Here is a 14,851-nt window from a genome sequence, read left to right as displayed (position 1 = left end):
CATGTTTCTGTTATATACATTAATTGTAAAGACTGTGGTGGTCACTATTTTATGTAATTAAAAATAAGCTTTTAAGCTTCAAAAAGGACAAAAATGTACAATAAATGCCTCATAAAAGTGGTCTTCGGAAGCTATATGATAACTTAGTGCGATAAACAGAGAAATGTAACAGACCAGAATGCTTATTTGTGAACGAATAATTTATTTGAGTTGGATATTTTCTAAGAATTAATTGATCCATTAGGAACTTTTGGATGCACTATTGCTTTAAAGCTGTTTCTGCTTCATGAATAACAAAGCAGCTTTAATCAGCGTTACAAAAGAGAAGGAAGAGCAAAAGTTTGCTGCTTTGCTGAAAAAGAGTGAAAAAGTATAAGGGGTATAGACTTTGTAGACTTTATAGAGTTTGAATACTGACTGATATTACAGTTCGGTCCCGCCCAGCCCGGGTAGCAGTTGCAATGATATCCACCAATTAGATTTTTACAAGCGTAAGCATTTAGACAAGGTCTTCTCGTACACTCATTCACATCCGTGTGAGAGAGAAGAGGATGAATGAGGGGAGCTAAAGAGAGCATGGAAGTTCAAGCCCCACCACCAAGCACAAGATCTCGGATATGTCAAACCACAAAAAAACTCAGATTCCCATGATGCACCGTGGCATAGTCACATCATCTGTAAACAGCTTTACAGTTTCCCCTGTTTGTGTTGTTACTACAGTATCAGTGTTATCACACCTCCAAAACACATACCAGAAGCTCATAAAAAGGAGGTAAAACTCTACTAAATATTCATGTTCTCTCATAAAAGCATTGAGACACCCTAAAACAGTAGAGGGGCAACAAGGGAGGCTTCCAAGGGGGCCTCAAGATGATTTAAAATTATTTAATATAAGGCATAATAAGCATAAATAGTTGGGGTTATTAAAAATCAGAAATATTTAATTTGTATTTGTTTATTTAATTTTTATTTAATTCATTGTTTATTTACAAACCAGGGTTCTTGGAAAACATTGATATATGAGGAAGACTGATTTTGAAAGTGGGATTTCTAAATCTGGAAAAGTCATAAAGTAAAAAAAAAATTAATAAAATCTTTTATGTCTATTTTTATTTTAAATTTATATTATCATATTTATGCCAAGCTCTAAAATACTTAATTGAGTAGAAATTATGAGTAAAATATATTAAAAATCATTTTTTAAATATATAAAATTCCTTAATCTTTATCCAGTAAAGGGTGGGGTGGGGGCAATATTTACTTCAAGTACACCCTGAGATTTTAATAATAATTCTATAGATTTATATAACAATATATATTTTAATTAAAAATAATAATATTAATATTACTAGTATTTTAGTATGTTTGAACTTAATTATAAAAATAAAGACAGCAATTACAACAGTTTTCTTATTTGATCATTATAATAATTAAATTTTCATTATAACTCTGAAACATGCAGAACATCTATACCCCATTTATTTACAGTATTTTTTAATTCACATTCAATATTATTAATTATTAGCTTTTTCAACAACTCATGAACCATGTGCAGGTCCCTTGCAAACCTCCATTTAGTAAACCCTGCCAATATGTTTAATGTTTAATAACATATTTAATATGTTTGATGTGTATAGGTGGCTATAAGGAGTATAAAAAGTGAATAAAAGTTGTGTGTGACTATATGGGACTGATGTAGTACCACAGATGAAATCGAACTCTCTTCTTAATGCTGCACAGGTAACCCTGTCCGCTACACAACTGAGAACAGAGTGCAACCTGGGAAACCCGACCTGCCCCCATAACCAGACACCACGGCTACAATTCCACACTGTGCTTGTTTACAGGTTATAAAGCATTTCCTGTCGCACTCGCAGCAGCGGAGTAAAATACTTCCACCACACCCTTTTGACCGTCTTTCTCCACCCCATGATCACTCTAATATAGTCGTGCAAAAAGATAAATTTAGCCCCCGTCTTGGCAGTTGCCAGGCCTGTTGATATATATAGCTTTACTTAAATCACCTAGGTCCGGTTACAGAAAATATTCAGCTATCTGCCATGACCACACAGCCTCAGACGAAATTCCATATCACACACATACTGTACACCCGCAAACTCAGGTTAAATAAGCATACAAGCACGCGATGCCAAAATATATACATAGTTGCAGGCATATCACATACTCATGCACTCACAAAAACAATCAAAACACACACTCGCACTGTAACACAATCAACTGTGAGTAATTTGTGGTGTAATATGTAAACGCGGCATTCAGTTACACACCTCATTATATTAAACAAGCACTATGAATTGCACACTCAGAGAACTGCTGATATTTGCGAGATGATTATTTAGACATGGTATGATACAGTTAAACATGGTACTGTTTTGTGGCCCCCAATAGATTTGAGCAAAAAATCAATCATATGAATTCATGCGCACACTAGGTCTCACCTATCTGACAGGTCTTGCCGGTCCACTGTGGGAGGCATAAACATTCAAAGCCATTCTCCAGATCAAAGCAGGTCCCCCCATGAGTGCACGGGTTTGACGTGCACTCATCTTTGTCTGAAATGTGCATACACAAATGAAAAACATACAGAAAAATAAGTATGCATAATATGTACATTTCTAGTATAGTCTGTCTCATCTAGAGTCAATAAAAAGGAAATGACTTCTGACCTTTAGCACAAGTTGGGCCGTCCCACCCTGGGGGACACTGGCACTCAAACCCTGAAGCCAGCTCATGACATTTCCCGCCATTTGCACATGGGTTTGACATGCATGTATGCTCGGCTGTAAGGTATAAACACACACACACACACGCACGTTTTGGTAGACCTTGTTAAACTCAAATCACAGGTTGGCATAAGCATTTCTTATCTACATATTATTTTTTGCCATTCCTACACTTGTATATTAAAGCTATTAATTTTGAGAATTACATGACAACTTTTGTCAGAGTTTTACCAAGCTTTCTTACCGATATGACAGTTTTTGCCGGAGTAACCCTCGGGGCAGGAGCAGAAATATTCATCTGGCTCTGTATTCAGACACGTGCCTCCATTTACACAGGGCTTGTGTGTGCCGCAGTAATTTAAATCTGTTACAGAAACACATACATAAACAATACACAATCAATCTTTTCCAACAGGAAAGAATATGGCAGAAAAAGCTGCAACACTCCACTCAGACAAAAATGTGTGTGGATGTCAATGAATGTGTAAAGTGACAGGGAACAGACCTCAACTGCATTCATTTACTATGTTAACAAAACATTTTTGAGCTAAGTGAGACATTTCAGGTCATAACACCAGAAATCTCCTATAAAAGGTGTTAAAAAGTTTGGGTTAAGTAAGATTTTTATGCTCATCAATGTTGCGTTTATTTGATCAAATATAAAGTAGTAATATTGTGAAATATTATTACAATTTAAAATAACTAATTTCTATTCACAAAACCAGTCATAAGGGTACATTTTTTGAAATTGAGATTTATACATAATCTGAAAGCAGGGTAAATAAGTTTTCCATTGATGTATTATTTGGATACTATTTGGCTGAGATACAACTATTTGAAAATCTGAAATCTGAGGGTGCAAAATCACCTTTAAAGCTGTCCAAATTAAGTTCTTAGCAATGCATATTACAAAGCTTAAGTTTTGATATACACTCACCTAAAGGATTGTTAGGAACACCTGTTCAATTTCTCATTAATGGAATTATCTAATCAACCAATCACATGGCAGTTGCTTCAATGCATTTAGGGGTGTGGTCCTGGTCAAGACAATCTCCTGAACTCCAAACTGAATGTCAGAATGGGAAAGAAAGGTGATTTAAGCAATTTTGAGCGTGGCATGGTTGTTGGTGCCAGACGGGCTGGTCTGAGTATTTCACAATCTGCTCAGTTACTGGGATTTTCACGCACAACCATTTCTAGGGTTTACAAAGAATGGTGTGAAAAGGGAAAAACATCCAGTATGCGGCAGTCCTGTGGGCGAAAATGCCTTGTTGATGCTAGAGGTCAGAGGAGAATGGGCCGACTGATTCAAGCTGATAGAAGAGCAACTTTGACTGAAATAACCACTCGTTACAACCGAGGTATGCAGCAAAGCATTTGTGAAGCCACAACACGCACAACCTTGAGGCGGATGGGCTACAACAGCAGAAGACCCCACCGGGTACCACTCATCTCCACTACAAATAGGAAAAAGAGGCTACAATTTGCACGAGCTCACCAAAATTGGATGGTTGAAGACTGGAAAAACGTTGCCTGGTCTGATGAGTCTAGATTTCTGTTGAGACATTCAGATGGTAGAGTCAGAATTTGGCATAAACAGAATGAGAACATGGATCCATCATGCCTTGTTACCACTGTGCAGGCTGGTGGTGGTGGTGTAATGGTGTGGGGGATGTTTTCTTGGCACACTTTAGGCCCCTTAGTGCCAATTGGGCATCGTTTAAATGCCACGGCCTACCTGAGCATTGTTTCTGACCATGTCCATCCCTTTATGACCACCATGTACCTATCCTCTGATGGCTACTTCCAGCAGGATAATGCACCATGTCACAAAGCTCGAATCATTTCAAATTGGTTTCTTGAACATGACAATGAGTTCACTGTACTAAAATGGCCCCCACAGTCACCAGATCTCAACCCAACAGAGCATCTTTGGGATGTGGCGGAACGGGAGCTTCGTGCCCTGGATGTGCATCCCACAAATCTCCATCAACTGCAAGATGCTATCCTATCAATATGGGCCAACATTTCTAAAGAATGCTTTCAGCACCTTGTTGAATCAATGCCACGTAGAATTAAGGCAGTTCTGAAGGCAAAAGGGGGTCAAACACAGTATTAGTATGGTGTTCCTAATAATCCTTTAGGTGAGTGTATTTACAGTAGGAAATTTACAAAATGTCTTCATGGAGCATGATCTTTACTTAATATCCTAATGATTTTTGGCATAAAAGAAGAATCGATCATTTTGACCCATACAATGTATTTTTGGCTATTGCTACAAATATACCCGTGCTACTTATGACTGGTTTTGTGGTCCAGGGTCACATATATTTAAAATGTAGTTTATTCCTGACACGGTAAAGCTGAATTTTCAGCAGTCTTCAGTGTCACATGATCCATCAGAAATCATAATAATATGCTCATTTGGCACTCAAGCAACATTTCTTCTTATTATCAGTGTTGATAAAAGAACAGCATTTATATGAAATAGAACTTTCCTATAACATTATAAATGTCTTTTAAACTGTTTTACTAACTCTGCTGTTCTAACTTCTAAACAGTATTGTGTGCATTACTACAGATTAACTTTTTAATGTTCTTATAACTATTGCATTTTTAATCAATTTAATTACACAATATGCTGCATAATTTTATCTACACTATATCTGCTGTTAATGGGGACATTGGATGCCCATTTTCCACAAGTTTGTATGATTTTTAAGGTATTCACGAAATGTCTGTAACATGCTTTAGTTAAAATTCCTCAATGGTCATGTAAAACAACACCCATTCTACCTTGTCAAAAACACCTCTGTTCACTGACTCATTTTGGTGCATGTCTCTTTAAGTTATAATGAGATACTACTCACCCCACCCCTCAAATTGCTGCGTTGGATCCCATATATGGTTTGGTGGTGGTCTTATTCAAATAGCTAGCTATCTACGTAGAAACCGGCTACAAATTCAGACTCAGACAGCCCACAACGAACTGGCTTGTGTTTTCAGCTTTTCTGAGCTGGCAGACATGCCAGTAACCTAACTAAATGCAAAAAAGTGACAAATTAATCTGATGTCCCCTTTAAAAGAAAGCAATTCAGCCTACCTTTGTCACACAGAAGTCCTCCCCAGTTCTTCTCACAGGTGCAGGTCCAGGGTTTCATGCAGGTGCCATGCACACAGCCCGGGTACGGCAAACACTCATCGCACATTGGGCCCTGCCAGCCATACATACACCTACAAAACCCAAACAGAGCAAGAGCAGGAGTGTGTGTGTGTGTGTGTGTGTGTGTGCGTGCGATATTTCTGCACAAGTCTCCCTGAACTGAATCTATAGCATTGAACACATTTATCAAACAGCAGTTAAACCTATTACATCATGTCAGCTTAGTATGATTTTCCACCTTCCTTTTATTTACACATTTGAAAAGTCTTCCATTCACACAGAAATATTAGCAATTTTGATAGTGTCACACATTGTACATGTACATTACACCGGTAACTTCAAGAGAAGGAAGTCTGAGTATCACGGAGACAGGAGTGTAAACTTCTTTCCAGTAGCAGACACAGTTCATGACCTCTAATCTTAGACAGCAATGAATTCCAGACAGACTGGTGGTCAAAGGTCACTTCCACCTCACATACTTTAAAAGATGGTCGAATTAACGCAGAAGAAAAGAAGCATCACTCAGACACACAAAACTGGAGGTGAGAATTCAAAACAGCATACTACTCTACTATTTCTGTACCATATTGTATAGCATACTGTATGCAAACTTTCAGTATCCATGTACAGTAATACTCAGATGGCCACTTTACAATGTTTACTATATCAAAGAGCAAACTTTTACAATGAACTACTATTTTGATCTATTTCTTTACTGATTATTTAATTAAACAGACAAATGTTCATTTAAATATGTTTCTAATTACATTTTTAAAGGTGATTACTGGCCAAATTAAACATGCACATGTGATCATATGTCTCTAATTGTAAACAGCACCATAGACTCTTGAAATGTTTAATACTGTCATTTTTATATATTTAAAAATAATATCCAGAGTATTCGGTAATAAGCTAGTATTCCATTCTGAATATAGACATTCATGAGGAAGGCGGAGCTAATATTATCATATCATCCTTCAGTTGTCTGCTCAGCTCATTTAAGACTATTTAAAGCTGCTGTGCATGCCAGAAAATGTGCGTGCGAAACAATTTCACTTTAACGAACAGACTCATTCATCTCGTTGGGATGCATGACCTGAGAATAGAGAGAGAGAGAGGGAGAGAGAGGGAGAGAGAGAGATCACCTAACACTTACACACATTCTCCCGGAGTGTCACAGCTTCCGTGAAGCTCACTGCAGCCTTGATCACAGATAGCTGAAAGACAAAGACATTATGAATGAGCTTTATTATATTCCATTGCTCTCCCTTGATTTACACATGTAAATTACATTACTGATGACAACAATACACATATAACGAGTTTATTTCTGGAGGCCAAGGAAAAATTTAAATTTTATCATTAATGGGATGTATTACCTGTAAAAAAAAAATGAAGTTAAGGCTGGCAATGTAATCACATAATATGAAGTGTAGGGGTGGGAATCTTTCAGTACCTCACAATTTGATTCATATTGACTCTTGGGGTCATGATTCCATTAAAAATTGATTCACAATTTTTAAATTTTTAATCACGTTTTTAATCACAATTTTCACAAATTTTTTTGTCCACACTAGATGTCAAACGTATGGAAGCCTATGGAAGCCCGTTTCCGCCAATGAATAAAAAATAAAACAAGGTAATTGCGACTTTTTATCTCACAATTCAGACATTTTTCTCAGAATTCTGAGATATAAACTCGCAATTCTGACTTTTTTTCTCAGAATTATGAGATATAAACTCGCAATTCTGACTTTTTTTCTCAGAATTATGAGATATAAACTCGCCATTCTGACTTTTTTTCTCAGAAAAACCACTCTCTTCACGGAGAGTGGTTTAATGGTGCGAGAAAGTCAGAGTTGCGAGAAAAAAAGTCAGAATTGTGAGAAAAAAAGTCAGAATTGCGAGAAAAAAAGTCAGAATTCTGAGAAAAAAAGTCAGAATGGCGAGTTTATATCTCATAATTCTGAGAAAAAAAGTCAGAATTCTGACTTTTTTTTCTCGCAATTCTGACTTTTTTTCTCACAATTCTGACTTTTTTTCTCGCAACTCTGACTTTCTCGCACCATTAAACCACTCTCCGTGTAAGGCTTTGCAGTGCTTTGTTCAATTTGCTATAGATGAACTATATATTGGACTAGATGAATGTTGCGTCCGAATATGATTTTTGAACAAACATAAAAATTACTCATTATTCTTTATTTCTGTGTTTTGCGCTCGCGGTTGGACAGTACCAAAAAAAAAGAAAAAAAGTCAGAATTCTGAGAAAAAAAGTCAGAATTGCGAGAAAAAAAGTCTGAATTGCGAGTTTATATCTCCGAATTGCGAGTTTATATCTCCGAATTGCGAGTTTATATCTCCGAATTCGGCCGCGTGGTTTTTTTCTCTTGTTTTTCTCAAGACATGTGTTTTCAAAACATGTCTTGTTCTGTGTGGCACGCAGCTTGTGTTTTTTCACTGGATGCGTGCTTTCATGTTTGTCATGTTTTGTGAACATGCAGCTTATGAGTCTCCTCATTAGCTGTGTGTTCGTGTCCTGTTTTGCACATGGCTAGTAATTTTGTTTTCCTGGCCATGTGCTTGTGTTTTTGTTTTGTGTGAGCACATGGCTTGTCTTGTTTGGTTCGATGTGCCATGTGCTCTCATGTCAATTGTCTTGACCCCACCCACCTTTTTTCCTGATTATTGGTTAATTTGCCCCACCTGTGTTTACTCTTTACCCTCCTCATTGAGATGGTCCTCACTGCAGAACACAAGATCCAGGGGGTGTGGTTGGATCTAGATCCAACTCCTCCCACCTTACATTTACCTAAACCTACCTGTCTCCACCCCTTGATCCCTAAACCCACCCCTAAACCTACCAATCTCCACCCCCTAGATGTAGATCCAACCCCGCCCCCTGGATCTTTGTTCTGCAGTGAGGGGCTACTGTCCTCATTTGCTCCCTTTATAATCTCCTTGTGTTTGCAGTCCTGTGCCGGTTCGTCATCGATGTTACCCTGTGTAAAGTCCTGTCCAGCCTCGTCCTGCCTTGCCAGTCTGTTTTCCCCTACGGGGTAGTTTTTGTTTGTTGATTTTATTTTATAATTAATAAAGCCCTATTTCCTCCTGCAAGTGAGTCCTTGCTCTCATCCCTTCACCCACACCTGACAGAACGAACCGGCCACTATGAGGACTCAGCGGAGGAAGGGCTTGTGCCGTCCACCACCCTCCACTCTCTCCAGCCCCCTGAAGCTGCAGCGCCCCCAGCGGTGGCTGACGAAGCTGCAGTGTCCCCAGCATCGACCGACGGAGCTGTAGCGGCCCCAGTGGTGGCCGACGAAGCTGCAGTGCCCCCAGCGTCGACCGATGGAGCTGCAGCGCCCCTAGTGGTGGCTGACGATGCTGCAGTGCCCCACTCTCGGAGACGGAGGAGGAGGAGGAACAAGAGGAAGGCTTCTTCCACCCTTCAAGGCCTGGAGGCCGTTCCAGAGCCCTCTGCTGGCCAGGAGGCCGTCTCTGAGCCACCCAAGCTCCTTGCCCTGCCGGCTCCACCCAAGCTGCTTGCCCTGCCGGCTCCACCCAAGCTCCTTGCCCTGCCGGCTCCGCCCAAGCTCAAGCTCCTTGCCCTGCCAGCTCCGCCCAAGCTCCTTGCTCTGACGGCTTCACCCTTGCTTCCTGTCCTGCTGGGGCCGCCTTTGTTGCCTGCCGAGCTGCTGGTGCCGCTCTGGCCTCCTGCCGGGGTTCCAGAGGCGCTAGAGCCCGCCTGGTCCGTCCCTCCAGCTCCACCCTGGCCCTCAGCCAGGACTCCAGAACTGCTGGAGCCTCCCTGGCTCAACCCTCCAGTCCCTCCCTGGACCCTTCTAAAAACGACCTGGGCTTATTTACTGGCAGTGGCTTGGCTTCCCTCCCTCCCACCCTTCCAGGTGGCGTCACTTTGGGGAGGAGGTAGTGTCAGGGTCACTTCGGGCTAGTTTATTCATGGTTTTGTGACGGAGCCCTGACACTCCCTTCTTGTCTTGTTTTCTGGTGAGCGCGCGGTTTCGAGTGTGCTCAAGCTGCGCGCTCTCTTGTCTGCGTGCTCTGTTTCATGTTGGGGCGTGGTGGTCCTGTCTTGTTCAGGCTCGGTTCTGGTTTCGTGTCGGGGTTCGGACACTCACGCTCCAGGTTTGTTCTCGCTATGGGAGCGTGCGATTTCGAGTTCTTATTTCCTTTGTCCTCTGTGTGTGTGTTTTGTTCGGCACGCGGTTCGGTTTCGGCCGCATGCTTTTTTTCTCTTGTTTTGTCTTGTTCTGTGTGGCACGCAGCTTGTGTTTTTTCACTCGATGGGTGCTTTCATGTTTGTCATGTTTTGTGAACATGCAGCTTACGAGTCTCCTCATTAGCTGCATGTTCGTGTCCTGTTTTGCACATGGCTAGTGATTTTGTTTTGCTGGCCATGTGCTTGTGTTTTTGTTTTGTGTGAGCACATGGCTTGTCTTGTTTGGTTCGATGTGCCCCATGTGCTCTCATGTCAATTGTCTTGACCCCACCCACCTTGTTTCCAGATTATTGGTTAATTTGCCCCACCTGTGTTTACTCTTTACCCTCCTCATTTGCTCCCTTTATAATCTCCCTGTGTTTGCAGTCCTGTGCCGGTTCGTCGTCGATGTTACCCTGTGTGAAGTCTTGTCCTGCCTTGCCTTGTCCTGCCTTGCCAGTCTGTTTTCCCCTACGGGGTAGTTTTTGATTTTATTTTATAATTAATAAAGCCCTATTTCCTCCTGCAAGTGAGTCCTCGCTCTCATTCCTTCACCCACACCTGACACGTATATCCATGTAAAATTGTTTTTTAACCTAGAAAAAATGTAGGATGGGACTTGATTGGATTGTTGGATCATTGTCATTAGCTAATTACTGCGATCTCATTTGAGTGTTAGCACATCTCGCACACCTTTTTTGCAGTCTTTCCCAGTCCAGCCCTCCATGCACTGCTGATTTCCGAACTGATCGCATATGTAATGGCCAAAGTAATCATCTCGGGGGCGACACTGTTTGTTGCACTTGTTGCCGTAGTAATGGCGGTCACAGCGTACACGCACACTGTACTGGATGCTGGCTGTTCGGCCCTTCTGCTGAATGAGCTGTCGCTCCTCTCCAGGGTTAATTTCTCCACGATTAACACTCCTCTCGATCAACAGATCATCACCTATGAGAGAGACAAAAAAACATTAATTTATATATATATATTGTGTTTGTGTTTGTATTACGAAGCCTGTCTTCCTGCTTCAGTGGAACACACACTTGTCTCAGACTGCTTGGGAGCCAGTGAGGAAATAATACAATCAGGAACAGACCAGGAAGAACCCCACCCCCCACCCCCCTTCCCAAAAAAAAAAACACACACAGCCAAACTCCCTCTCAAGAAGCAAAGACAAATGCTGTGACCTTGCGAACAGCTACAGTCACAATGTAGGGGAGAGGGAAAGTCTGTTTGTGGGTGTGTGTGGGTGTGTGGGAAAAAGACAAACAGCGCCTTAAAGTGCGAGAGAACATAACATCAACAATGATTCAAATCTAATCTGTGCCGTTCATGAAGGTGGGTGTTGGCTTGAGATTCTCACATTGCAGCACTTTCCATTCCACACAAGAAATTCACACCTGATTAAATTAGCAATATCATCGTCTAGGGATATGATAGGGATATGGCTGAATGAGGGGGTGACATGATCATCCGAAGCTCAATCACGTACCTGAGGCCAGAGACTCATTTGCATATTACCAAAATGAGCAGTACCATTTACACTCATTTGTCTAAATAAATGACAATAAAATAAATCACTAAATCACTACAAATGAATTTGGCCATTAAACTGTACAATAAATTATGTGAATGGATACACATACACACACACACACACATAAAATCACTGTTTTTAGTGATCAAAAGATTTAGTTGATCAAAAGTGACTACTTATAAAAATACTTTTTATATGGTTGCAAAATTTGATTGGAATGAATTCTGTTCTTCTGAACTTTATTTATTAAGGAATATTAAAAAATATTATCATGGTTTCCATAAAAGTATTAAGCAGTAATATATTAAAATAGAAAACAGTCATGTTAAATTGTAGTAATATTTCACAATTATTATTATTATTATTCATATACACAATTATTACATTAAATTCAGCATTAAATATTTTCTGCATTCAAGTGGGAGTTTATGGGAATGTGTGTGTGTATGTATATATATATATATACATACACACACACACACATTCCCATAAACTCCCACTTGAATGCAGAAAATATTTTAAAAACCTAGGGGAAAAAAAGGTCAGATAACCAATTTGAGGATGTTTTAAAGATATGGCAGTGGTATTTCTGACAGGTCGTTATGTTTGACTGCTAGCCAAGGTGCTCTATAAATCGTCCTTGTGCGCGTTCTCTCACGAATCCTTCCCCACAGCCGAAATCACCCAGCTCGCCCCATCTCAGTCCACTTGCTCTCTTCCTTAAATGGACACACGATTCCAGAAGTGGAACAAAAGCTTTGACATACTTTCCTACTTTCCGACTAAAAAAAGGAATTTGACACGCTCTTTCATATCAAATGTGCCATCCCCCCTTTTTGCTGTCCTCTCTTCCCCCTCTCACTCTCCCCCCACTTATAAATATAAAAAAAATCTAGTACTCATCTCCTAATTCATCTACAGCAATTAGTTACAAAAATACACACCAATCACTCCCTCTCTATAAGCTGAAGGAGACACTTAGAGACTGTTACTGGGTAGAGTCATAGTAGCGTTTGTGTGTGTGTGTGTGTGTGTGTGTGTGTGTGTGGGGGGGGGGGAGAGAAAGAGAGACCCTGATGATAAGTCAGCTCAAGAACACAGTCACACACACGGATAAGAGCTCTAACTATCAGACAGGTAAGCAAATGAACAGCTCTCGCCGAGTCTGAAACGTAATAAGTCGTGTTTATCCATGAGCTCAAACAACACTAGAACTTCAGCCTTGATCTGAGAGGCTCTCTTTAACTCATAACAACAGCTTTAGATAAAGAAAAATTTCAGGAAACACAGATGATGGCTGCTGTTAGCCTTAAAAACAAAGCATCTTTTCTTAGTTTCTTTTCTTTCCTATTATTTTCTTTCTGTCTCATTCACATCTCTCCATCAGTCTGTCTCCAGTTTGCTCTTTTTGACTGCCTCCATCACAATGGGTGCGATTCGGCCCCCATCGCTACTGCGATAACAGATCACAAACAATAGACCAAAGAGTCGGACAAGGCCAAATAATTTCCCATATAACTACATAACGCTCACTCGCCCACTTTTCTAAGTTTTCTTCCATGTTAATGTACCGCACCTTTCTTAACTTCCCTTTTGCAATTTTTTCCACTTATCCACCTTATTACCATCTAGCGATCTACCAGCCAGCACAAGTGAAACACAATAACACCCCTGTCTCTGCCCCTTGACGATACGTGAACAATGCAGTTGACCTGCTGGCCAGAAAGAGCTGTTTAGAGTCCAAACGTAGAGCTGGAGAGACGGACTTCCTGAAAAGTAAACAGCCCCACGGGACCCTCTCCTCCAAGGGCCCCCGCTACCTGATGCCCTGCAAATGCCAAAACCGGCTTCTTCTTACATCTGAAGCCAGATTTTTTGTTTATTTCTTCAAGGCCTGAACTACATCTGTGAGCTAATTCTAGAAGGTAGACTTGGAAAAAACACCTGCAAAAAAAATGAAACTGTGAGGCATTTATGACACCAAGATGATGAATTGATCTCCGCTGACAGCAGATACAGTATGTCTGTGGTGTCTAGGCAACAAAAATATGCACAAATACAAACACAAAAACCAGCCACTGTAATGATCATTTTTATAAAAGAAGTACTTAGTCATTATTATAACTATGTAAAATGATAACAACATTAGCATGCAAGACCTGGGGCCTGTACCATGAAGCCGGATTAGCGGGCTAGCCAGCTAAGTTTCAGTTTAGTTTGCAACAATCCTGGGTTTTAGGTACCATGAAAGTGGCTTGGCTTTAAGCTGCGTTCACTGCCATAGTAACTTACACTGCACGGCTAACCTGCTCCTGGGAAGGTTATGTTCTGAGTTAGAGATCTCAAACTGAAATTGGGCCAATCAGATGTGAGCAAAGTGACACATGTCTGACACAAAAAAGTCACTCCCCCAGTTTATATTGTACAAAAAACTAGTAAAAACATTGTCTGGCTTTAATGATAATTACTTAGAGTTATTTTATATGCTTTATATAATTATATGATATATATTATTATTAATCCATTACACACAAGCAATTTTAGTTTAACAGTTATCATAAATCATTTATTTTAAATTAATGTAATATGTGTAATATTGTCACACATACATGTGCATGTGCTCCACAAACTCAAGATCAAAGCCTGAGTTGACAAAGAAAGTTGATGATCAGCATCATGATACCAACAAAGCCGGATTGCAGTGCTTTGGATTTATCAACTCGAAACTAATCCTGTAACTCTGAATTTGTTCATCTACCATCATGGTACAGGCCCCTGAAGTTGTGTACTTAATAATAAGAAATATGACTTTAAAAAATCAAGAAAAATATAAATAGTTTCTAAAACAATATAATTAAATTAGATTAGGTTTTATTATTATTATGTATTAATTAAATATTACCAACTATTCATTTAAAAACCTATCATAGAAAAAATATTACCTACAATATGCTTGCAAACAAAAAACGTTATTAGCAAATAGTAATTCTTGGCACCATTCCACCTATAATGCATCATGAACATTCACGGCCTCTCATTGCCTCTTCACCTGTTGATGTCTCAACATCAACATCATGTCATCTGGGTGATCATCTAAAAAAAAATGCAGACTAGATCTTGCTCATGGTCTGTCTGTCTGAGATCTAGTCTCCATTTGAAGCAAATTCATGTCCTGGGCTGAACTTCAA

At 40.0% G+C, this 14,851-nt stretch overlaps 1 protein-coding gene across 2 annotated transcripts in view; it reads right to left on the bottom strand.

Annotated features, from left to right (window-relative positions):
- The window catches only part of jag2a (jagged canonical Notch ligand 2a), a 48,059-nt gene that overhangs the window by 13,272 nt on the left and 19,936 nt on the right, over nucleotides 1–14,851 (bottom strand). For both annotated transcript variants that reach the window (XR_013785469.1, XM_079440807.1), the window contains exons 4-9: nucleotides 10,820–11,074; nucleotides 7,064–7,124; nucleotides 5,848–5,978; nucleotides 2,989–3,108; nucleotides 2,688–2,801; nucleotides 2,460–2,573 (exon numbers count right to left, since the gene is read on the bottom strand). Coding sequence is in view for 1 of the 2 variants with exons in the window: in XM_079440807.1 (XP_079296933.1) it covers nucleotides 2,460–2,573; nucleotides 2,688–2,801; nucleotides 2,989–3,108; nucleotides 5,848–5,978; nucleotides 7,064–7,124; nucleotides 10,820–11,074 (795 nt within the window). In the remaining variant the exon portion in view is untranslated. The remainder of the gene's footprint in view (nucleotides 1–2,459; nucleotides 2,574–2,687; nucleotides 2,802–2,988; nucleotides 3,109–5,847; nucleotides 5,979–7,063; nucleotides 7,125–10,819; nucleotides 11,075–14,851) is intronic.

The sequence above is a fragment of the Barbus barbus genome, assembly GCF_936440315.1.
Source record: "Barbus barbus genome assembly, chromosome: 18".
NCBI lineage: Eukaryota > Metazoa > Chordata > Actinopteri > Cypriniformes > Cyprinidae > Barbus > Barbus barbus.
Note: the sequence above shows the minus strand (reverse complement) of the source record. Positions and strands in the feature narration are given on the sequence as shown.